We start from the raw sequence: 22,880 nt of genomic DNA, 5'->3' as shown, positions 1-22,880 counted from the left end.
ACTTCCTGAAACCAACAAACCAACATTCACATCCACTTCAAGTAGTGACTGACCAACACAGGAAGTCTGCAGGGTTTGAACTTTTCTCTCAAGCTGGATTTTAATTCTTCACACAACTTCTTCTTTCACGTCTCTATTCAACAGAGTTCAGCTGACAGTAAAGATCGTCTGAATGTAGTCGTTGTGTGTCAGGAAGTGTTAAAGTAGTTTAATGTCATCAGACAGATTGGAGTTAACGAGGTGACAACAGAAGAGAGCAGGTGGCCTTTAATGCTGACAGAAAAATGATGGAGAGAACAAACTTTGACTCTGTTATTAATGTTGTTGAGGACAAAGACGAGCTCTTTCTCTCTGTTCTATGTTGCTTTTATTCTTTTAGTTTTATACTCTGATGATCTGAAGCGTCTCTAGCAGCTGGTCAGTTAATCACACGTCGCTGGTTCGATCCCCGGCTCCTCCCGTCCACATGTCCAAGTGTCCTTGAGCAACAGGCTGAAGCCCAAACTGCTCCTGATGGTCAGACCAGCACCTTGCATGGTAGCTGACTGCCATCGGTGAGTGAGTGAGTGAGTGAATGAGTGAGTGAGTGAGTGAGTGAGTGAGTGAGTGAGTGAGTGAGTGAGTGAGTGAGTGAGTGAATGGATGAATGAGGGCAGCAGTGATGTATAAATGCGTCTATTTACCAAATATTATCAGACTGCTTGTAGAGCTTAAAGCTCCTGACTGAGCTCCACATGTGCTTTAAAACCATCAGACTTCACTGAACTGAAGCTGCTGTTAACACTGTCAGTCACTGTCAATATAATGTGACTTTATATTGTAGATTTGTGTTGTTGGCATTATTTGGGTCGAGCCTGTGTTGGTTCTTGTTTCTGTTTGAAGGTGCTCAGCAGTCTGTCAGGTCCAGTTCCACACTGATGGTTCTGTTGTTCACTGATGATGCTCTTGTCGTGTTTCAGGTCATTTCAGGCAGCGCTTCATCATTTCTGTACAAACGTTTGAATAAAACATGAAAACTGTCAAACTGTGTGTTGTGACTGTTTCTGATGTTTCTGTCTTCAAACTGGGATCAAAGAAATAAAAGTGATTTTATTTTCTGGTCTGATTCTGAGATGATGTGTATTTTACAGACATTAAAACAGTTTGAATGAAACAATATTTCAGATACGTCAGATTTAAAACAAAGCTTCTAACAAACAGACAGTTTACTGCACTGACAACTTTAATTGAGATTAAAGATGAATATTAATTAAACAAACATTGTTTTAATCCTGACACAATAAACTGTAGAAATATGAGCTCCTAAAGTCTCATAAGAAGATATTTTCATCTTGTACAATTTCCGATCATCTTATTACATTAATAAGTTTTATCAGTGACTTTTGTCATCTCTCTTTATTTCCTGTCTTCTAGACAATAAAAGCATCACATATCTGGAAATACTTCATTCTTAACAGATCCTTTACATGTTAACACTTATTTTCTTGATACATAATATGTAAAATTAATATTAGACAACAATACACTCTAAAATTATTTTATTGTTTCCTCGTTAAACAGTTATGATATTTGAATCACTGCTTTAGAAAGAGAAGTGATGAGTATGGAATGATTCTAGATGAGGTCACTGACACCAGTTATTCACTTGTGTGAACCAGATTTAAATCATCTTCCAGGATGTTTCCAGGCTCCTTGTGTCAGTGGAGAGATGCAACAATGATCCTGCACTTGAAGCAGGATGTTGTGGTTCATGTTGACCTTTAACCTCTGAGCATCAGAGCAGACTCAGCTTTTATTCTCTGATTTGATCTCTGAGATATTTTAGACTGAATGACATGATGATAATACATATACAGTAACTTTTGTTCCCAGGCAGATAAACTTAATATTTTCTTCCTCACAGCTACAGTCAGATGTCAGTGTGGAGAGAAAGTACAGCTCAGGATGAGAAAACTTAGACATAAATGTTGCAGTTTTTTGCCACCTTTCAGCTTCAAGCTGTGTTCTGGGGCCTTATTTTACTCTGAGAGCAACTTGTTTATTCACTTGTGTAAATAAGTTTGTATTATCACCTCATTAATATTATAAATATGAACATTCTCAGCTTGAATCTCTTTAAAACTGCTTTTATTGTGAAGGGCTGGCGGAAGTGTGTCTGGTTGCAGTTCGCGGCAGTGTTCCTGACGAACAGGCGGCTCAGGGATGCAGCAGTCTTTAGATGAACCTCAGTGACGTCACGGTGCTGCTAAAGTGATGGTTAACGTCCAGATGACGTCATCCGCCATGAAGCTGCTTCCTGTCGCGTGCCTCTGTCTCCTGGCCTGCTGTGAAGACACGTTTGCTGATGAAAACGGTAAGAAAACTGCTGACTCACCGATGTTTGCTGCGTGACAGGTGACAGGTCGCATGTGTCCTGATAACAGATCAATAATCGATCGATCGATCGATCAGCTGGTGTGATTTTAACGGCAGCCTCCCTCTGATCAATAACAGTCTGATGTATTGATCACATGTCGGCCTGTTTCCGAGAAGAACTTCTTCATCTCAGAACATCAGAGAACTTTAGACATGATGTTCGTCATCATCAGGGTGTGTCCGCCATGTTTACACTGTGTGATGCTGCAGGACTTATATTATATTATATTATATTATATTATATTATATTATATTATATCACTGTAATATAATACTGCAGAGGTCCATCTTCTTACTTAATGTATAATCTATCTATCTGTTATTTATTCATGTTTACATTTGGACAGAAATATTCCTGCAGTTCAGTACATGATGAACAGTGTGTGTGTGTGTGTGTGTGTGTGTGTGTGTCTGCTCTCTGAGTGAAGTTCAGAGGTTTGTTGTCTTTTTACCTGCTAGACTCAGGAATCAATATGAAGTGAACAGTTTTACTTTTAGTTTTGTGTGTGTGTGTTTTCCTCGTCACTCTCTGGTTTCCTGTTTCTTCTTCTGTGTAGAATAGAACAGAATAGAATCTGTCTCTCTTATTGTTGTCACAGGTACAGTGAAATTTAAAGTCATTGTATAAACACAGTATGAACACACATCTACAGACATGCAGACTTTGTGTCATTGCATTGATCCATTTCACATCATGTTTTGCAGCACTGAGGTTGGTTCTTGCATTTGGATAAAAACTGTGTTTGAGTCTGTTTGTCCTCGTGTTAATTGATCTGTACCGTCTGTCTGAAGGCGTCAGTTCAAACAGGGAGTGACAGGATGATCAGTGTCCTTTATAATGTTCTTTTCTGAGACAACAGGAACTGTGTAGTTCTTCCCGTGTGTGCAGAGGGCAGCCGACGATCTTCTGGTTGGTGTTGATGACCCTCTGCAGCACTTTCCTCTGAGCCGCTGTGCAGCTGCTGTACCATCATGCAGTATGTTAGTACGCTCTCAATGGAGGCTCGGTAAAAGGACACCAGCAGTCTTTGTGTGATGTTACTCCTCCTGAGTATTCTCAGGAAGTCTCTGCTGGGCCTTTTTCAGCAGCTCAGAGGTTTTCACCTTCCAGGATAGGCTCTCCTCACCTGCCGCCCTCTCCACACAGTCCCTGCTGATGATCAATGGTGGGATCTCTGTTTTCTTTCTCCTGTAGTCTGTGATGAGTTCTTTGGTCTCTGAGGTGATGAGGAGCAGGTTGTTGGTCCTGCACCATGTTGACAGCCGCTCCACCTCCTCTCTGTAGGCAGACTGGTTCCCCCCACCAGAGACGAGCCCCACCACTGTGGCGTCATCTGCACACTTCACCATGGTGTTGCTGTGATGGACAGGGGAGCAGTCGGGGCTGCAGACGGACTCAGCACACAGTCCTGGGGAGCGCCGGTTCTGAGGCTCAGGGCCGTGGATGTGTGGTGGTCCAGTCTGACCCTCTGTCTGCCATCACACAGGAAGCTATTGATCCACATGCAGGTGATGTGTGGAAGCCCCAGGTCCCCCAGTTTGACCACTAGCTTGTGAGAGAGGATGGTGTTGAATCCAGAGCTAAAATCCACAAACAGCATCTGCACAGAGCTCCCCTGCTGCTCCAGGTGTGGTAGTGCAGTAAGGAGTTCTGTGGCTGTGGTGAAGGCTGTAGGCAGAGCTGCTGTGATCTGACTACAGACCAGTTTTACAAAGAAGTTGTCACTGGTCAGTGTTGGTTGAGGACAGAGACGTGGGTTTAATGACAGTGGCTCTGAAGTTTATGTATGAATATGCAGTCTGCAGAGAACAATGTGCTTCACAAAGTCAGAAAACTAGCGAAGCTTCCACACGTCTGTCTCAACATAACGACTCTGCAGGTCAACATGTTGAATTTGTCTTTATGTTCCAGGTCCAGTGGTGGTGAAAGAAGGCAGCGATGTTGTTTTACGCTGTTCCATCGACATCAACGTGGAGTCAAAGCTGTTCGACTGGAAGAAAGACGGTCAGAAGGAGGTGTTCATGTACGATGCAGGCGTTCACTACAACAACGGCCGCACAGGTCAAGACGAGCAGTTCAGAGGTCGAGTGTCTCATTTTAAAGACGAGCTGAAACACGGCAACGCCTCCATAAAGATCAGGAACACAAAGGTGGCTGACAGCGGAGACTACAGCTGTGATTTTCCACGTCTGCAGCCGAGAAAACGCTTCAACATCAAGCTTGTTGTTGGTGAGTGAGTTCATGAAAAGCTTAAAGAAGACTGAAAAGTCCCAGATGGACTTTTTTTAAATCGCTCAGATTATTAATATCTGTCTGAAAATATTAAAAAAACTATCTAACATGTGTTTGTTTTGCCTTTCAGATCAAGTCTTAACCTCTTGGGGTTCATTTTGATTTTTTGTGTCTCTGCCTCTTAATATTTACTCATTTTAAACAGTTTAATACAAAAACCAGGAGCAGCTGATACACGTCCACTACATCACTGTAAAGCAAACACTCTGAGGTTCGTCAGGTGTGTTGATCTGATTTAAAGCTCAGAGAGAGTTGAACTGCTAAATGATTCAACAGAGAAAAAAATGAAAGTTTTCTTTTTTTTGTTTGTTTCATTTCATGTTTTAAATCGAATTAATAAGTTATAATCTGGTCCATCAGGCTGAAATTCTCAGGATCTCTCCCTCAACTTGTCTAAAATATCTGAACCAAATTGTATGTTGCCAGACAGAAGAGGCTCTGAGATATTTTAGAAAGTGCAGTACAGATTATCTCCAGCAGATGTCCACAGAGCTCTCTAAAACTTCTCCAAAGTTACCAAATGATGATGATAAATCCCTTTAAGATGCTGAAAAATGTCCCTCAGTGTTAAAGTGGACGATAAAAAGATGTTGTGAGTGTTTAAATAAAGATTTACATATTTATTATCATTGAATCATGTCTCCTTAAACATATAAATAAAGTTTCTCTGTTATGTGGGTGTCCCGCTGCCACAGGAAGTCCCACAACACTCACTTCCATATATGGTCACACAGGTAATTTAATTGGCTTCTAACTCAGAGTGTTTCCACGGTGCTGACTTCCCATTGGATGACAGCAGCTGTCAATAACACACACGCGGCGCTCGCGTACAGATGCTGTCCTGTGATTGGCTGCTGGAGTTAAAAGACCGTTAGGTTCGTCACTTCAGGTCGTAGAAAGATGCTGATTGGTTGGTTTTGTTCCGGGGCGTTTACTGATTTCAGAGATACTGAACATCATTGGTCAAATCTTTTGTCGATACTTTAAATTGATTAAAATGAAGTTGTTAGGAAAGTTTGACGATCGGCGCTAAAAATAAACGAGCGACACAATCGACTTTTATTGTGGTGGTTTTAAGTTCCGCTTCCGTTTAACCGAGCTGGATTTAATGGCTGGACTTTTGTCTTTAAAACGAGCCGCTGTTCGTCTATAAATGTCTGTTTTTACCCCTATAAATACAGTTTAACTGCGGCTACACAGGCTAGCTAGTAAGTAGCTAACTGTTTACTGCCGTAAAGTGAGACGCTGCTGTTGTAATGTCGTAAATCTTAATTTTAGGTTCCTGAATGTGTCGATAAAAACGAACCTGTGAGCTTTCAGGTGAGGTGTAATATGTGTGTGTTGACTTCTGACGTCATAATGAAAATATGAAGTTTATGTTTTTATTATTTTTTACTGTAAATATCGGGTCGCGTGCATCCTGCGCACCTTATAACATTAAGAGACAGAACAGGTGAAAACATCCCAGGTGAGTCCTGATTCTATGACGTCACTCTCTTCGTCTCATAGGCTGTGTTGTGAGTTTTTCATTTCAGAGACTTTATGGTGTTTTCCTCACCGTGTGGAACAGATCGAGAATTTTCCCCCATGACAACAGGATAATATTTCTTAAAAGTTCAGACTTGTTGTTATTTATTGTTATTTCACGACATTCGGTATGCAATTAACGATACAATATATTTTTATGTCATTTTTTATTACTGCACTTTTCTGTTTTAAACTCTGCTGAAGCTGTGCTGCACATTTTTAATCAGCCTCAAGACATTTCTAAAGTTTTAACGTCAGTTTTAAGGGTTAATTCCAATAAAATCAGGGAAAAAAAATAGTGATCATCGGTCTTGATTTTGGATTTATATTTATATGAATTACACCACAGATTCTGATGTAGTCATGAGATGCTAATTAGTGTGATACTTTTAATGTTTCTAGATTGTTTCCAGCATAATTTATGATTAACTAAGACACTAAATGTTTGTGTCCAACACTCTTTCGTCTACGTTAGACATTGTTGTTTATTGTGGGGGAATTTTATGATCCTCCAAGGTCGCTCTGTCTCCAATCTATAGGAAGACATATGTAGCTTGTACAGATGTTTAAGTCTGGATAGTGATAAGTGACATAGTGTACGAGCATCTTCACATAGTCTCTGCAACCTGGATACTCAAAGCTACTGTAAATATGTCTACAGAGCAGATCTCTGATGAACCGAACCAAAGCTAACCTGTTTGTGTAAACCTCATCAGGACGCTTTCAGTATCTATGTTAGCAGACTGAGTGTCTCAGACCTGTTTTACCTCTTAGTCGTCTGACTACAGAGAGGAGACTCTGCATCACCCTCCTGCTATGTTGTTGAACAGAAAACCCCTTGTGGAAGCACTTCCTCCTGAAGCTGTAAGATATAATTTGGACGCTTGGGAGACTCGTCAGGATGATCATGGCAGCACTCTGTGAAGACAGACGTGATGTGATTTGCTCCTCTATGATCATGTTCTATAAACTATCTCAACATAAGTCATCAGTGTCTCTGAATCTTATTCAGTTCTCCTGAATGGTCAGGAGAACTGAAATTCCAGAACATTTATCATCTGTAGTGATTAATTATTGATTTAAATAATGTGTAATGAATTTGGTCAAAGCTACCAAATTACACTAATTTACAGACATAACTAATTGAAACTGGAGAAAACAATATTAACATAACTAGCTATTCAACCCAACCAGCTCCAGAAGGGAACACTGTCAGCGCAGCAGATAAAAATCTTCCAAATCACAGATTAAACAATAACATGGGATGAGATGAGTTATTCTCTTGTGTAGGGTTAGGGTTATATCAAAACTACCTCCGAGGAGAAGCTGATTGCCTCTGGGTGTTTTAATATGCGTTCACATGAACACCTGTTACATGTCGAGCCTATCAGTGATGGAGAGAACCGATCATGTATTGAATAAAACTAAATACTTAAATGAATGCATGAATGAATGCAAAATGATTTCAGGCATTTTAACATGTCGGGGTTTTATTAACTTACATGTTCTTCTGTTCACAAGTTTGTTATCCTGTGTTACTTGTTGTCTCATTATTTTTATAGGTGCAGCTCCAGAGCCATCCATCAAAATACTTGATGAAACAAAGGACTGGTCTCTGCTGCAGTGTGTTGTTCGAGATGCTTCTCCACAGCCTAAAGTTGAGTGGAAGGACAGTTCTGGAAACATCCTTCCTGCTGTGGAGCCGCTGATCATCGAGCGAGGAGGACGTTTCTACATCACCCTCAACACCACTGTGACCAAGACTGACCACTACAGCTGTGTGGTCACTCAGGAGGAAATCGGCCATCAGACTGATGCTGAGACATATGTGCATATTAATGGTGAGGTTTTTTTCTCAACATATTTTTTGGGTCAAATGATTGTAATGTTTTGTTATAAGGGTTAGAGGCTGTGGAGGAGACAACAGAAAAGACTGCAGTTAATAGTTAATGTTGAGATCAGTCTGGTCAGTCACAATACACTTAAAACACTCCACATATGAGAATAAATTGTGAAGTTCACACACACAGACACACTAATGCAGCCTGATCCTGACACTCTGTGACATTGTTGTTCCAAAAAGAAAAAGTAAAGAAATCACTTAGATCATTAATTATTGTCTGTATGTTGGATATGACGACGTGCAGCTGTGATGATACATGACAACAATCTGAACACAGACACTTGATTCATGAGTTCATTTAGTTGATTAATCAGAGAAACTTTGAGTCCTGAAACACATCTGAGCTCCGTCTCCTGGAGTCACACTGGAGCTGCTTCTGGTTCTGATGTCACAGGATCTTCATCACTGAATCTTTTTGTCAGTGACATAAAAGAATGATGTTGGTACCGGGCTCAGGTCCACTGAGGAGCTCAGACTGAAAGTGGTCCTGAACTCTGAGCCTCCTTTTCTGTCAAGTTTGTGGCTCCTTTCCAGTTGAGAGGCAGTTTCCACAAACGAGGCCTGTAGTGAAGCTCCACAGCTGCCTCTTCTGCTGCTGACTGTTTAAATCCTTCACACCGACTGTCTGTGAGTTCACACCTGGTGTAAGAGCAGATTATGGTGATGTCGACTGTTTTGTAGTGAGTCTGATGTTAATTGGCGGTTTTGCCTATATAACCTAGGAACCTTTGTGTCTAGGCAGGTGTTTCCAATCGGAAGAGGAAAAACAGTTTTTGACCGCTATTCAGCTATTGTGCTCGATGCATGTTTTGCTTGATTAGAAGTGTGATCTTCAAGTTTAAGATACGAAATAAATGGATTTTGTGCATCGCAAAAGAAAAGCAAGTGGACTTTATTCATCAGTCGTGGAAACGTAAGCGCGTCAAGAATATTTCCTGTTGAAAAGCCTCAGTGGCTTAAAGCATTGGCTTAGCCTCTACACCTGGACAAGTTAAATGTACAGACATGTGGTGACTGAACAAAGATTTCTGCATCCACACACTAAAATGAATCACAGCACACAAAGTGAGTCTCACACACAGCTGAGCTGGTTGTTCAGCACATAATAACTAGGAGGTGTAACTGTGGAGGAACTGATGGACCCGACTGACAGAACTGGATCAGAACAGACAAACAGAATATGAGCTGCTGAGTGAGTAGAAGAGGAAACAGAAGATAATCTGACATGACGCTGATCTGAAGTGATGAGTTATGATGAGAGATAATAACAACATGAGTCATTAAACATCATCACAGGTTTTAACTCACTCTGACTAAATATTCATCAAACGTTACATTCCTGCATCCAGAAAGACAAAAACAGAACAACAGCTGCTGAACCTTCACACAGTGTTACAGCTCAGTTTAACGTCACTTTATCACTTATTTCTTGTTCGTCAGTCTGCAGCTGTTGTAGTTGTTTGATTTGATGTTTGATGATGAATCTAAATGATAAAAACATGAAACAAAGCTGCAGTTTTTTAATAAATAATAAACGATGAGGCTCTTCTTCCTGTTTGAGCTGCTGTCGAATACAACAGAAGAATTCTAACAGATGTGATGATCAGTTTTCTGCTCCGGCAGCTGGAGACTGTCGATCAAATACACTCAGCGGACACTTTATTAGGTTCACCTGTACAATCTGTTAACCAGATCAGATTCAATACATCTTTATTTACACCGAGTAAATTAACCAGACAAAGAAAATTCAGTGTAACGTCCAACCAGAGGTGTAAAAAGCAGCGCGGAGCAGATTGTGCACATTCAGTTTGTATCAAAGTAACTAGTAACTATATCTGTGTGATTAATGTAGTGGAGTAAAAAGTACAATATTACCTTTTGAAATGCAGTGAAGTAGAAGTTTAGAGTACAATTATCAGCTCAGTAATGGAGTATTTGTACCCGCGTGTCTCTAAATGTTTGTTAATCTGAGTTGTTGTCAGAGACTCAAACAAAAAGCTTTTAAACACTTAATGTTTCATATTTTAAAACACATTATTTCTCCGACTTTAGTGTCATAAATAATATATCAGACGACAAATCTCATGTGACGTCATTTCAGGATTATATTTTTAGTGAGTCGTGATCTTTTTTTTAAATCAACTTAAAGCTTTTTAACCTTAAACCAGTTTGGATGGTCGACTGTATAAAATCTAGACGAAGCCTCCAGGTGTGAAAGTGACTCCAGTGCTGAAGAGTCTTAAACCTGCGTTCTTTCTAACGGCCAGCAGGGGGCGACTCCACTGGTTTCAAGAAGAAGTCTAAATCAAGTGACAAGCAAAGTCATTTTCTCATAAGCTTACGTACGTAAGCTTATGAGAAAATGACTTTGCTTGTCACTTGATTTCTTCCCTCAGTAAACAGTCTCCTGATGAGTTCATGCTCTCAGTCTCTAGTTTCAAGTCTTCTTCAACACAACATGATGTTCATTTACTGAATTATTCTCCTGTTGACAGTAAAACAGACCAGAAAGCAGGTGTGAGTGTGATTTAGGGGGCGTGGCTTCCTCTCCTGATTAACAAGTCAGATCCAATCAGGATCTCCTCCTCAGCTCCGCCCCCCTCTAATCCAAATATGGTCACTTCTGGCTCCCAAAGGAAACAAGATTTATTTTTATTTGATGCTGTGATGTCAAACTGGAGGCTTCAAACCAGCAGCTTTTATTGTTATATTGAGCTTTTTTTCTGTTTGTCTTCAACACTCTTTGATCCTCATTGTGATCCAGGAGAATATTTTAATCATGTAAACTCTCCTAATATATTTATTCATTATATTCACAGGTGCAGCTTCAGAACCGTCTGTCACAACAATTAAAACAGATGGTGTGACGGTTCTGCAGTGTGTCGTTAAAGGAGCTTCTCCAAAACCCAAAGTCGAGTGGAAGGACAGTTCTGGAAACATCCTTCCTGTTAAAGACCTGAAGGAAACAGAAAGAGGAGACAGCTACGACATCGTCCTCCAAACTACTTTGACCAAGACGGACAACTTCCGCTGTGTCGTCACTCAGGAAGAAATCAACCATCAGATTTATGCTGAGATTGATCTGAACATCAATGGTGAGATTCTTCTTTGTGTTTTAATATTTCAATGATTTAAAATCTGTATTATCTGTTAACTCAGGTTGTCTCTTCTTTATTTGATTCTGTCTGAACATCTGAAACAATGAAGTGTGACAAATATCCAAACACAGAATAAATCCTGCAGCAGTCCAACACTTCTTCATGACTCTGAACATAAAGGCTGTGGAGCTGCAGTTTTTACTGGACCATGTAAACTTGTAATTATAAGCGTTGTGTTGCAGTGAAGGTCCAACATGACAAACAGCTTCCTGGTACTTTATTCATGAACTGCAGCAGAGTCGGTTCATTACAAGATGAGTTTTAACTTTAAAATCCAGCGTTGAAGTTTTGAGTTGCAGTGAAACTCAGATGAGAACAACAGATGAAGTGTAACACTGTGGTTTATAAATGTGAGCAGGAGTCTTCCTCCTCTGTCTGAGCCTGAAACCAGGAGTGAAGAAATGTTCACCACCTCCAACATTTACTCATGTTGGACTTGTGATGTAGAATCAGAGTCATGACACAGTTTGTCCACTAGAGGGCAGCATCAGGCTCATTTTACACTGTTAAAAAGTCCCTCTCATTACAAACAGGCACATTTTATATTAATCACATCTAAAGGATCCTGATCAGGTTTTAAAAATGTTTCAGACTGAGTGAAAAATTCCGTCTTCTGCTGAGACTCGACTTCAATAATCTACAGACTGTGTTGATGTGCTGCCATCAGGGCCCAATAACTGTGGACCCGACCAGCACCAAGAAGCTGACAGTGATTTTAATCTCCATGTTTGTGGACAGTAGTCAGTGGTGGAAGAAGTACTGGGATACTTTACTGAAGTGACAGAAGCAGAAACACAAAGTAAAAATACTCTGTTACAAGTAAAAGTCCACTTGAGTAAAAGTGTAAAAGTGTCAGTAAAAGTGTTGTGAAGAAGTTTTATATTTTCTCAGATGATCCTGTGTTTTTACTGTCAGATCAAAGTGATGAATGGAACTAAGTCCATTTGTTTCTTCACTGCTGGGACCAGAACCAGAAGCAGCCTCTGAGCTGTGGAGCCCAGCAGGAGGAAACTGGACCTGAGATCAGAGCTAACATCACTGTTCCTGCTCACATTCATCCCAGTGGAGTTTTCATGTGGAACAAGTTCAGACTTCAGGAGCAGACTCACCTTTAGTGGTTCTGTGTGGGCTGTGAGGTCCAGTCTGCTGCTGATCATCTGACCTCAACTTCTGACTCTCACATCCACTTTTATCTGTTTCAGGACTTTCTGCTGGAGCGATCGCTGGTTTTGTAGTTCTCAGCCTCCTGTTAGTTGTTGCTATTGTTGGTGGTGTTGGTGGTGGACTTTACATCAAACATCTCAAAAAGGAAAATCGTGAGAAATGTAAGTTAAATAATTCATTAATCATTTAATAATCATGGTAAACGACAAAATACATTATCTGTAAGAGTCTTGACAGATGTTTTATCCTCTCTGACGTGAATCATTCTGTTGGTTTTTCCACTCGAGACATTTGAGATGTTCTTGAATATAACTGTGTTGTTCTTCCTGCAGACGAGGAGAAGAGAGAGCCTCAAACTGAACCCGACTCATCGACCTCGCTGAAAGAATCCAGCTGATCCAGAAATATGACTCTCTTTGCATGTGCTGTGAAGTTTGCTGCTGCTGAATGTGTGAGTTGTAAGAGTGAAACATTTAGAGAAAGCAGTCAGAGTTTCAGACGATGCTGGATGACAGTGAGGACGTTTTGTCTGCTTGTTTCAGGCAGTTTAAGAGTTAAAAGCTGTTTTAAAGTCAGTTTAAAGTGGAAATGAGTTTTTGGGATCAGGGTTGTGATGGTAGCAACGTGGAAATGAAGGTTGTTCTCACTTTGATGCAGAAGACGCAGATTTGGACTGAGGTGCACATTACTTGGCATTTGTTTTAAGGAGAAGATAGTTTTCAGCTGTGATCCTGTTGAGTATATTTAGTGTTCAGTAGTAACACTCACCTGATACGTCAGCTCGGCTCTTGTTGTTACTTCCACCGTTGATTCACCTCCACTGACTGACCACATTAACACACCTGTCACAGTCACATTACCTGATGAGGTCGCTTCTGTCTCAGGAGGTGTTAAAGTGCTTTCATTTAGTTTCCTTCATTGTTTTATTTAACATGGAGCATAATATACATTACTATCAGCCCTTCACAATAAGAGCTGGTCCACATGCAGCACAGTGACATGTAGCTGTAACAGAAGAGAGCAGGTGGCCTTTAATGCTGACAGAACTGATTATTAATGAATCGTTCTGTCAAGTGAGAATTAAATGAATTCTGATATTTGGTGAGATTCAGTTCCACTCTTGTGCAGCTTGAAGAGAAAAAATGATGCAGCGAACAAACTTTGACTCTGTTATTAATGTTGTTGAGGACAAAGACGAGCTCTTTCTCTCTGTTCTATGTTGCTTTTATTCTTTTATTTTTATACTCTGATGATCTGAAGCGTCTCTAGCAGCTGGTCAGTTAATCACACGTCGCTGGTTCGATCCCCGGCTCCTCCCGTCCACATGTCCAAGTGTCCTTGAGCAACAGGCTGAAGCCCAAACTGCTCCTGATGGTCAGACCAGCACCTTGCATGGTAGCTGACTGCCATCGGTGAGTGAGTGAGTGAGTGAGTGAGTGAGTGAGTGAGTGAGTGAATGGATGAATGAGGGCAGCAGTGATGTATAAATGCGTCTATTTACCAAATATTATCAGACTGCTTGTAGAGCTTAAAGCTCCTGACTGAGCTCCACATGTGCTTTAAAACCATCAGACTTCACTGAACTGAAGCTGCTGTTAACACTGTCAGTCACTGTCAACATTTTGTAGCTACCAGTTAATATAATGTGACGCTTATGGTTTGTTTTATATTAGTGTAATTGATATTGTTGGACTATTATCTGGCCCCCAAAAATATCCCCATGTTAAATCATAATCATGACATAAACTAAATGTTTTGACATAAAACATCAAAATTAGTCAATGAAAACTTCAAAATTATTAGAGAATAAAGTAAATAAATTGACATAATACATTAAAAGAATCAAAATTATGGATACAATTTTTTCAGTTTTTCTCACATTATTTTGTATTTTATCTCATAATTATTATTTATCGCAGGAGTATTTTATTTTCATGAAGGCTCATTTCATTTTTATGCTTCCTTGTATTTGTTGAGGTGCTGATCCAGAGTCAGTTACTAACTGAACTCTACACTCAGTGTCCAGTTTATTATAATTATAAGGTTTTAATGTTCAGTTTGTTGTCAAAGATTCGACTAAATGAATCAGTTTGGAGGCTGTTGAACTGTTGTGTCTTATTCTGCAGCTGTTTGTATTATTCTGATATTAGTTTCAGCTGGATGAACCTGATAAACTGTTGACTGATGTTTGAATTGTGTCTCAGAGTTCATGTGTGTTTCTGTTGTTCACTGATGATGCTTTTGTCGTGTTTCAGGTCATTAAAACATGAAAACTGTCAAACTGTGTGTTGTGACTGTTTCTGATGTTTCTGTCTTCAAACTGGGATCAAAGAAATAAAAGTGGTTTTAATTTCTGGTCTGATTCTGAGATGATGTGTATTTTCCAGCAGCTGTCAGGACAGCAGAGAGACAACAGAGCAGATAAATCCTCTTTAAAACAGCTTTCTAGAGACAGTTTACCTCACTGACAGCTTCATGAATGGAGATCACAGCTGAATGTAAAGAAATCCTCGTGTGTGTGTAACAAGGCCTGAGTCTGTGAGGAGAGAACATGTTCCACACCTGCTGACGGCTGTTTCTTCTCAGGACTTTGTCAGCAGGATTGAGAACAGGAACTTGATGTTCTGCTGCCAGAGGTGACGGCTGCTGATGAGGTGGAAGCGTCTGACAGAGAAACAGCTCCACCTTTTATTTACTGTCATTTCTTTATTCTGACAGTTGGAGCGTTAACTGTTCATGCTGCTGCTGCTGTTCTGCACCAGGTGTCTGTTTTCATCCAGCAGCCACAGGAAGTGAAACCTGTCAGAGACATTAGCGCCACCTGCTGCTGTTTGACTGAAGTGTGCTGAGCTGCTTCAGTTTGTGTGTCAGTGTGAAAGATGACAGGAGGAATCTCAGCAGGACAAACACACTCAGAGAGGATGATTGGTTAGTTTTATGGAGAACTGATGATGTTTGTGCAGCAGTATGTCGCTCAGAAATATTAAAGCTGAGAGTTTGAATAGTTTAAAATGGATCCATGGACGATGAAACGTGTTGCTGCTCGTTTTACTTCCAGCAGTGAGTGTGAACAGTTTCAGCCACTTCAGCCTGTGGTGGACGACTCCTCCTGGCTCCAACACTCAACCAGTGAACTGAAGTCTTTGTCAGCTGTCGTTCATTACTGCTGCAGATGTGTGTGTGTCTGAGTGTGTGTGTGGTGTTTGTTTCACACAGAAGAATGATGTTATCTGAAACACAGAACTGACTGAATCTCTTTGTCTGATGAAACTCTGACAAACAAAGTCTGCTGTCAGAAGACTTCAACAGATCAGAGTTCAGCTGCTCATCTCAAAGGAGCTTTATTAGATGATTACAGAAAGAAAAACTGCTGACAGGGATTGTTCCTGTCCTCAGCTGACTCCAGACTTCAGACTGTTGATGTCACAGAAAGGGGGCGGGGCATCTGTCACTCACAAAGCATCCTGGGAATGATTTGATTCTGATCAGATCAGTGCTGCAGATGTAAATCTGTCATAGATATGAAAGAACAACATCTGACAGCTGACTTGTTTGATTACATGCTGCATATTTATGATAGTTGTCTGCTGCAAATGTAAGAAATAAAATGTGTTTGTGTACAATAATAAATGTCTAATGTTCTGTCAGGGAGTAAATCACTTCACTGCTGAAAGTAAAGAAAGCAGACTCACTGCCAGCTGCAGGCTCTTATTTTGATATGCAGACTTTTTGTCTCTGTGACGTCATTATTAGAACTTAAACATTAAATATAAATCACTGAATATAAAATCGATCCATCAGAATCAGTTGAATGTGAATCATGGTGGTCTACTTCAGTGCAGCACTACCTGTAACAGGTGTGTCACAGTGAGGGTCTGTGTTTCTGACTGAGAGACGGTCAACTTCATGATTTGGAAACATGTTTTTTCTTTTTTTTTTAATAAATGGATTTACATATCTGAACATAGTTTTTTGGTAACTTGAGCATTTTGTAATGACAGCAGCTGATACAAAGAGCAGGAGGCCCGACATCTACACCTGAGCCACACACACATTACTGAGCAAACAAACGGTGTGTCAGCTGATCATCTGTACCTGAACTCTGATATCTTCTCCAGAAGTCATGTGTTAGTTTCAGCTCCCATGTTCGTGACTGTGACGCCCTCTGCTGTCCTAAAACCAGCCTCTGTCTTCATGAAGTCAAACCTGTGTGATCAGATGTGGCTGCATGAAGACAACAGAGGAGGGTTGTGATGATGAGACGCTCCAACTCTCACCTGAAGTCACTCTTTTCTTTCTGCTCACACCTGCTGCAACACGTCACTGATCACATGACTCATACTGCCACTGAAAACGTGGGTGAGGTGAGTCTGTGTGTGAGAGAGAGAGAGAGAGTGAATGAAATGGCAATTATGAAATTACAATATAACAATAACTACAAATTACTGTGCAATGCATTACAAAAAAATTACAAAACAGTGTGTGTTCAACTACAGTAGTAGTCTGGTGTGTGAGAGGACGGGGATGGAGACGGGGAGAGAGTGAGATGATGTGATTTGCTTTTTGTTGTTGTTTTTTTTTTCTCTTTATTTTCTGATCAGAAGAACATAATTCTAATGTACAAAGACACTGGTGGGGGGCTGCTGGCCGGAGGTCCTGGGCCCCTGCAGGTCAGGGGGCCCAAGTGCCGACCTTTGTCTTAATGGTAAGAAAGCGTCTAAATGTCTGCTCTCTGGTTTATTCAGGTTTTTATACAGTGTGACGACTCAGAGATAGAATCTTTATCAATCCATCTATCATTTGGTGTGTGTGTGTGTGTGTGTGTGCGCTCTACTATCGCATTTCCTATTTACTTCCAGTTTGGCTCAGATGAGAGCTTTTGTGTGGTGCTTATAATGGATCAGATCAAGGATTTGTGCTTGCCATTTCCTGTTTTGATAAAGCTGCTGTTTCCCAGGAAACTCGTCCCCCCCAAACATTCTTTGCTGCAGCGTCAGTCTGAAACCGAAAGTGTTTGAGAAAGAAGTCAGGGCGTCGTCGTTTTCTGTGAGGTTCCATTATTTTAGAGGCTCCATCAGTGAGGTGAAGTCCTCAGAGGACATCAACAACTGAAGGTAGAACACAGAAACATTAGATCTCCTGAAGAAAGCATGAAAACATGAGTAGTCTGACTAGAAGGCGATAAAGCCGGAGCCATGTGTCACGTCTGACTGACCAAATCATCTGGCAGCAGGTAGCGTGAAGACCAGAGGTCATCTGATGATGAGTGGAAAACTCCACCCAGCGTCTCAGTGCATCTCTGCAAGCACAACAGAAAGAAAAACACCAAAAACACACAAATCCACCACAGAACAACGACAGACTGACTGTTGACTCCTCTCCAGTTAGTTAGAACTGAAGAAGCCTCTGAACGTCTTCAGGAAACTGAAACTAGTCCAGTTGTCTACGATTCAGCACTGAGAGTTACTGAGACCTGGATGACTGAGAACCTTCAGCAGAAGTTGGATTTGCTTGTATTTTATTTGTATTATATTTAGTTAAATACTGCACACAGACGAGATATTTCAGGTTCAAAGTAATAAACTATGTTGAACATGTTCTCAGGAACACTTGATAAACTGTTGTCAGTAAACAGGTTGATTATAAATGACTGCTCTCTGGTTTTATTCAGGTTTTTACACACTGTGGCAACTCAGAGATAGAAACTTTATCAATCCATCTATCATTTAGTGTGTGTGTGTGTGTGTGTGTGTGTGTGTGTGTGTGTGTGTGTGTGTGTGTGTGCGCTCTACTATCGCATTTCCTAATACTTCCAGTCTGGCTCAGATGAGAGCTTTTGTGTGGTGCTTATAATGGATCAGATCAAGGATGTGTGCTTGCCATTTCCTGTTTTGATAAAGCTGCTATTTCCCAGGGAACTCGTTCCCTGCAAACATTCCTTGCTGCAGCACCGGCCTGCGAAACCGAAAGTGTTTGAAAAAGAAGTCAGGGCGTCGTCGTTTTCTGTGAGGCTCCATTATTTCAGAGGCTCCATCAGTGAGGTGAAGTCCTCAGAGGACATCAACAACTATGGAGCTTCTTCTTCTCGTGTGTCTCTGTCTGCTGAGCTGCTCTGGAGACGGTAAGAAAACTGATCATCATCACTGACAGTTTGATGGTTGTACATGTGATTTTGGTGGATATGTGGGTTCTGATGTCTGTGTATGTGTCTCCACCTGTGTGTGTGGACAGAGCCGACAGACCTCGTCTGTCTGTGTCTGCTGCTCTCTAAGGCCGGCTGTGGTCGCTGAGTCTGTACACAGTCAACGTTCCTCAGTCTCGGGTCAGTTACAGAGCTCAGATAATCTGCCATGTAGCATTGTCTGTTTAGGGACAAATAGCACTGGAGTTTGCTTTGGGTTTTGATTGTGGATGTCCAATAGTTGATGTAATTGTCTTTTTCCCTTCCCTTGTTTTTGCTATAATTTGTTGGGGCTGGATTGTGTGATGGTGGTCTTAGTTCTGTTGGAGCTGAGCCTGTGGACCAGCTGGCTGACTCCCTTCTTTGCTTTCCTTTTGGCATTGTGGGTCTTTGTAGTGGTAGGAGCTGGGCTCGCCGGCTCTGAGGTGTTGGTAGAACTTTATAGCTCTTCTTTGGATCTGAATCAACAGGGGAAATTGGCCCAGTTCGGCTCTGCATCCTTTATTGGGGGTGTTCCTGTGGACTCCGAGGATGCTTTTGCAGATCTCAGTGCGCAGGGTTTCCATTGGTTATTCGTCCCATTTCTCGAAGTCTTGGTTCATAAGAGGGCCCCACACTTCACTACCATACAACACAATTGGTTCAATCATTGATTGAAATATTTTGATCCAGATTTTGACAGGTATGTCTGTTTGAGGATTTCTTTATTTTCCAGAAAGCTCTTCTGCCTTTGTCTTGGAGATCCTTAATGGCCATATATATTTAGTCCTAAATATGTGTAGTGTGTGTGTGTGTGTGTGTGTGTGTGTGTGTGTGTGTGTGTGTGTGTGTGTGTGTGTGTGTGTGTCTGTAGAGTCCAGGTGGAACCTGTGGGGATTTTCCTGATTCTTGGGTCATTTCTGGAAGACCGGGACTTTTGTCTTTTCCAGGTTAACGGTCCGGGCCCAGGTCTGACAGAACTTTTGCAGGTGATCTAGTTGCTTTTGTGGTGCCTCCTTTGACGGAGTGAGCAGTATCAGGTCATCTGCAAACAGTAAACATTTGACTTCTCTGTCAGAGAGGGTGAGACCAGGGATATCTGACTCTTCCAGGGATTTGGCCAGTTCAGCGATGTAGATATTAAACAGGGTGGAGCTCAGACTGCAGCCCTGCTTCACTCCTCTACTTTGGGGGAGGAAGTCTGTTTCCATGGTTCCAGTTCCAACAGCACATTTATTATTTATGTACATTGTATTAATAATGTTGTAGATTTTCCCTCCAATACCTTTTTCTAGTAATTTCAGAAAAAGACCATGATGCCAAATTGAGTGGAATGCTTTCTTGAAATCTACAAAACAAGAGCAGTTTGTGTTTTTGTTGTGGTGGACGTGTTTCTGGATGAGGGTGTGGAGGATGTAGATGTGGTCAGTGCAGATCTGATGTCAGGATTGGGGGCGACACAAAAGAGACTTTTTTTTTTTTGCCTGTATGCAACCATGTGACCATAAATCACAACTTCGTAGAGGCTCGTCATATCAAAAAGTACTGCACAGGGAATCATTTACTGTGCTGACCTTTCTTGTTTATTTGTCCTAAACAGCCGACAGCGCGTATCACTCCTTAACTGTTATATTAATAAATCATAATTTTAAGGGTCTCGGGCATGTGATGTCTACTCATGTTCTTATCTTTTGCCTCCCTCCAACCCTCCCACATCCCCAATTCTTCTCACCATCTTCCTTTTCTCCCAGAGTATGGGGCTACTTATTGCATGATTAATGGATATTATGAAGCTCTAACCAAGTTGTGTAAACTGATCATGTTTTTACAATGCCAGTTAAGCTGATAAACAGTGCTAAACACAGTTCCAAGAGCACAATATGTAAGATACAAGATAATGTAGGAAACTACCCATTCATCTTCATTGTAGTGGAGCAGACCAGAGGTGGAATGTGGAGTCAGAAATATATTTGTCAAACATTTGTTCCACCATTTCTTTTTAGATGTGAATCTAAAATGTGAAGAATGTGAAGTCTGAAAATACATTTGTTCAATTTTGAATAATTGTCAGATTGGGGTAAAAAAAGGGAAGACTATGGAAGGGGAGGTGGACCCAAAGTTCAAATCAAACGTGGAAAAAAATGCAAAAAAATCCAAAACCTACCAAACAGGAAAAAGGAGCAGGAGCATGAACAGTCAAAGACAAACAATGACCGGACGAGGAGTGAAGGGAAACACACAAACACTGATTACCAAACAGGAACCGGTGAGGAGAGAGAGGAGGGAGGAAACCAGGAGAAAACATGAAGGGAACAAAACAACAGACAGAGGGAGCCAGAGGGGAGAACATAGGAGGAACTTAAAGGACACATGATGGCATGGAAAATCAAAACATGATGCACAGACATGATACCAAGACAGGAGAATATAAGACAAACAAAAAACATAATCAGAACAAAACACAAAGACATGGCTCTAGAGTCATGACAGTAATTTAGGGTATTTTTTTTGGGGAGGACAATTCATGTTTTTCATAGAATGTTTTTCATAACCCCCCCATGGGTCAGTGGTTCTGTGTTGTGGTGTAAAACCAATCTGACTCTTGCTCAGGACGCTGTGCTCACTGAAGTTTTGCAGTCGGCTGTTTAAGATGCTGCAGAATAACTTCTCCAGGTTGCTGCTGACACATATGCCTCTGTAGCTGTTTGATTCATATTTGTCTCCACTTTTAAAGACTGGAGCGATAAGCTCTTGGCTCCAGGTGTCAGGAAATTGTCCAATGTTCAGAATGAGAATGAATAATTTCAACATGGCAGTCTCATTTTATGGCTGCTAAACTGAAGCATTTCATCTGAGATGCCATCAGGGCCACTTGCCTTCCTCGGCTGCAGGGTCTGGATCTTAGCCAGCAGTTCCCCTTCGCTTATTTCATAATCTCAAGGATTTTGGTTGTCTTTAATGGTTGATTCTAGGATTTCTAGTTTGTTGAGCAGATTATTTTGGGTTGAATCCAGTGAGATTGCACTGTGTGTAGATTTTCAAGTGTTTTTTTTTTTCATATTTCCCCTTTTTGAATAGCCAATTCTTCCTTGTTTGATTTGTTGAGTGAATGTCATGTCATGTCATTGTCCGTAACAGCTTATCCCTTTCCAAGGGGTCACGGGGTGTTGCTGCTGGAGCCAATCCCAGCCTTGTCTCAGGGTGAGGGCAGGGTACTCATGCAGCGCAGCCTTGCCCTGAGCCGGGATTTGAACTAGCGACCTTTCGATCACTAGTCGACCTGCTCTACCCGCTGAGCCACAGCCGCCCCTGAGTGAATGCCATTTTTTCCCAAAATGATTTGAGTCAATGGACTCCTCAGTTTCTTCAAGCTGGTGCTGTTCATGCTGCTCCTCTTTAGCTCTCAGTGTTTTTCTATATAATTTCAGTGTCTCCCAGTACTGGAGGTGGAGCTCATGATTGTCAGGTTGTTTGGTGTTTTTCATTGGATAATTTTCGGAGAGTTTTTCTCAGACACCTGCAGTCAGAGTCAAACCACTTTTCATTAGCTAAGTTTGAACTGTGATACTGAGATTTTTTCAGATTGGATTGAAATGCTGTGTTGTCAAATATGGAGTTACTCTCCTGAACAGCCTGGTTCAGGCCGTCATTACTGTGGGGATATAAGGTGGTGGTAAAATGATTTAACTGAGATTGGATTGTTGGGCGACCGATTGCTCTCTGGTAGTCATCCTTGCTGTTATTTGTCATCTGTAAGGTTGTTTGGAGCGGTTGAGTTTACTGGGCTGTGCTACATGGGGGTCAGTTGGTGTCTTCCTAATGTAGAGGGTGATTTTGCTGTGATCAGGGTGTGAGGGAGCTGACAGTGAATGCTCTTAGACAGAGGAGCTCCAGGTCTGTAATACTATCCACCTTATTCCTGAGTTTGTGAGTTTACCCATGGTTCATAGCGGGATTTGGCTTTGCTCCTCTGGTTGAACTGGTTGAACTTGGTGTTTATGCCAGCGTAGCTGTCATGCTCGCTCTACAAACCAGCTTTTAACACAAAGAAAGCGACAAAATTGACAAAAATTGGAGGTGGATACACAGGTACGGATGTTTTAATGAGTCGTGAGGACCGTTCTGTAACAGTGTCTCACCCGTCGGTTCTCACGGAGTGGGTAGATGACATGAAGCAATAGCCCGACATACATCCATCAACATAGTTAATTATATTTTCTGATGGCGTTGACAGCGGTGAAGTACGCAGTTACAAAAGCC

The 22,880-nt window shown here is 41.3% G+C and overlaps 1 protein-coding gene and 2 long non-coding RNA genes across 6 annotated transcripts in view; 2 read left to right on the top strand and 1 right to left on the bottom strand.

Moving 5' to 3' along the window:
- LOC119021760 (butyrophilin subfamily 2 member A1-like) overlaps positions 1-22,880 on the top strand; it is a 66,081-nt gene that overhangs the window by 20,486 nt on the left and 22,715 nt on the right. Inside the window, exons 1-6 of one of the 4 annotated variants that reach the window (XM_037102260.1) lie at positions 2,163-2,353; positions 4,328-4,645; positions 7,798-8,076; positions 10,958-11,233; positions 12,499-12,621; positions 12,793-14,741. The exons of 1 other annotated variant lie outside the window; for it this stretch is intronic. In XM_037102260.1, the coding sequence (XP_036958155.1) occupies positions 2,254-2,353; positions 4,328-4,645; positions 7,798-8,076; positions 10,958-11,233; positions 12,499-12,621; positions 12,793-12,857 (1,161 nt within the window). In that variant the 5' untranslated portion in view covers positions 2,163-2,253 and the 3' untranslated portion in view covers positions 12,858-14,741. Of the gene's footprint in view, positions 1-2,162; positions 2,354-4,327; positions 4,646-7,797; positions 8,077-10,957; positions 11,234-12,498; positions 12,622-12,792; positions 14,742-18,413; positions 18,582-22,880 lie in introns of those variants that run through there. 2 more of the 4 variants (XM_037102262.1, XM_037102261.1) reach the window with 2 other exon arrangements.
- On the top strand, positions 5,601-6,162 carry LOC119021770. Its single transcript, XR_005075749.1, has 3 exons — positions 5,601-5,916; positions 5,987-6,028; positions 6,151-6,162. It is a non-coding gene; the product is annotated as an uncharacterized LOC119021770 (long non-coding RNA).
- Positions 8,419-12,587, bottom strand: LOC119021766. Its single transcript, XR_005075745.1, has 2 exons — positions 12,406-12,587; positions 8,419-8,777 (listed from the first exon to the last, which is right to left on the bottom strand). It is a non-coding gene; the product is annotated as an uncharacterized LOC119021766 (long non-coding RNA).

Source organism: Acanthopagrus latus, chromosome 6 (assembly GCF_904848185.1).
Source record: "Acanthopagrus latus isolate v.2019 chromosome 6, fAcaLat1.1, whole genome shotgun sequence".
Lineage (NCBI taxonomy): Eukaryota > Metazoa > Chordata > Actinopteri > Spariformes > Sparidae > Acanthopagrus > Acanthopagrus latus.
Note: the sequence above shows the minus strand (reverse complement) of the source record. Positions and strands in the feature narration are given on the sequence as shown.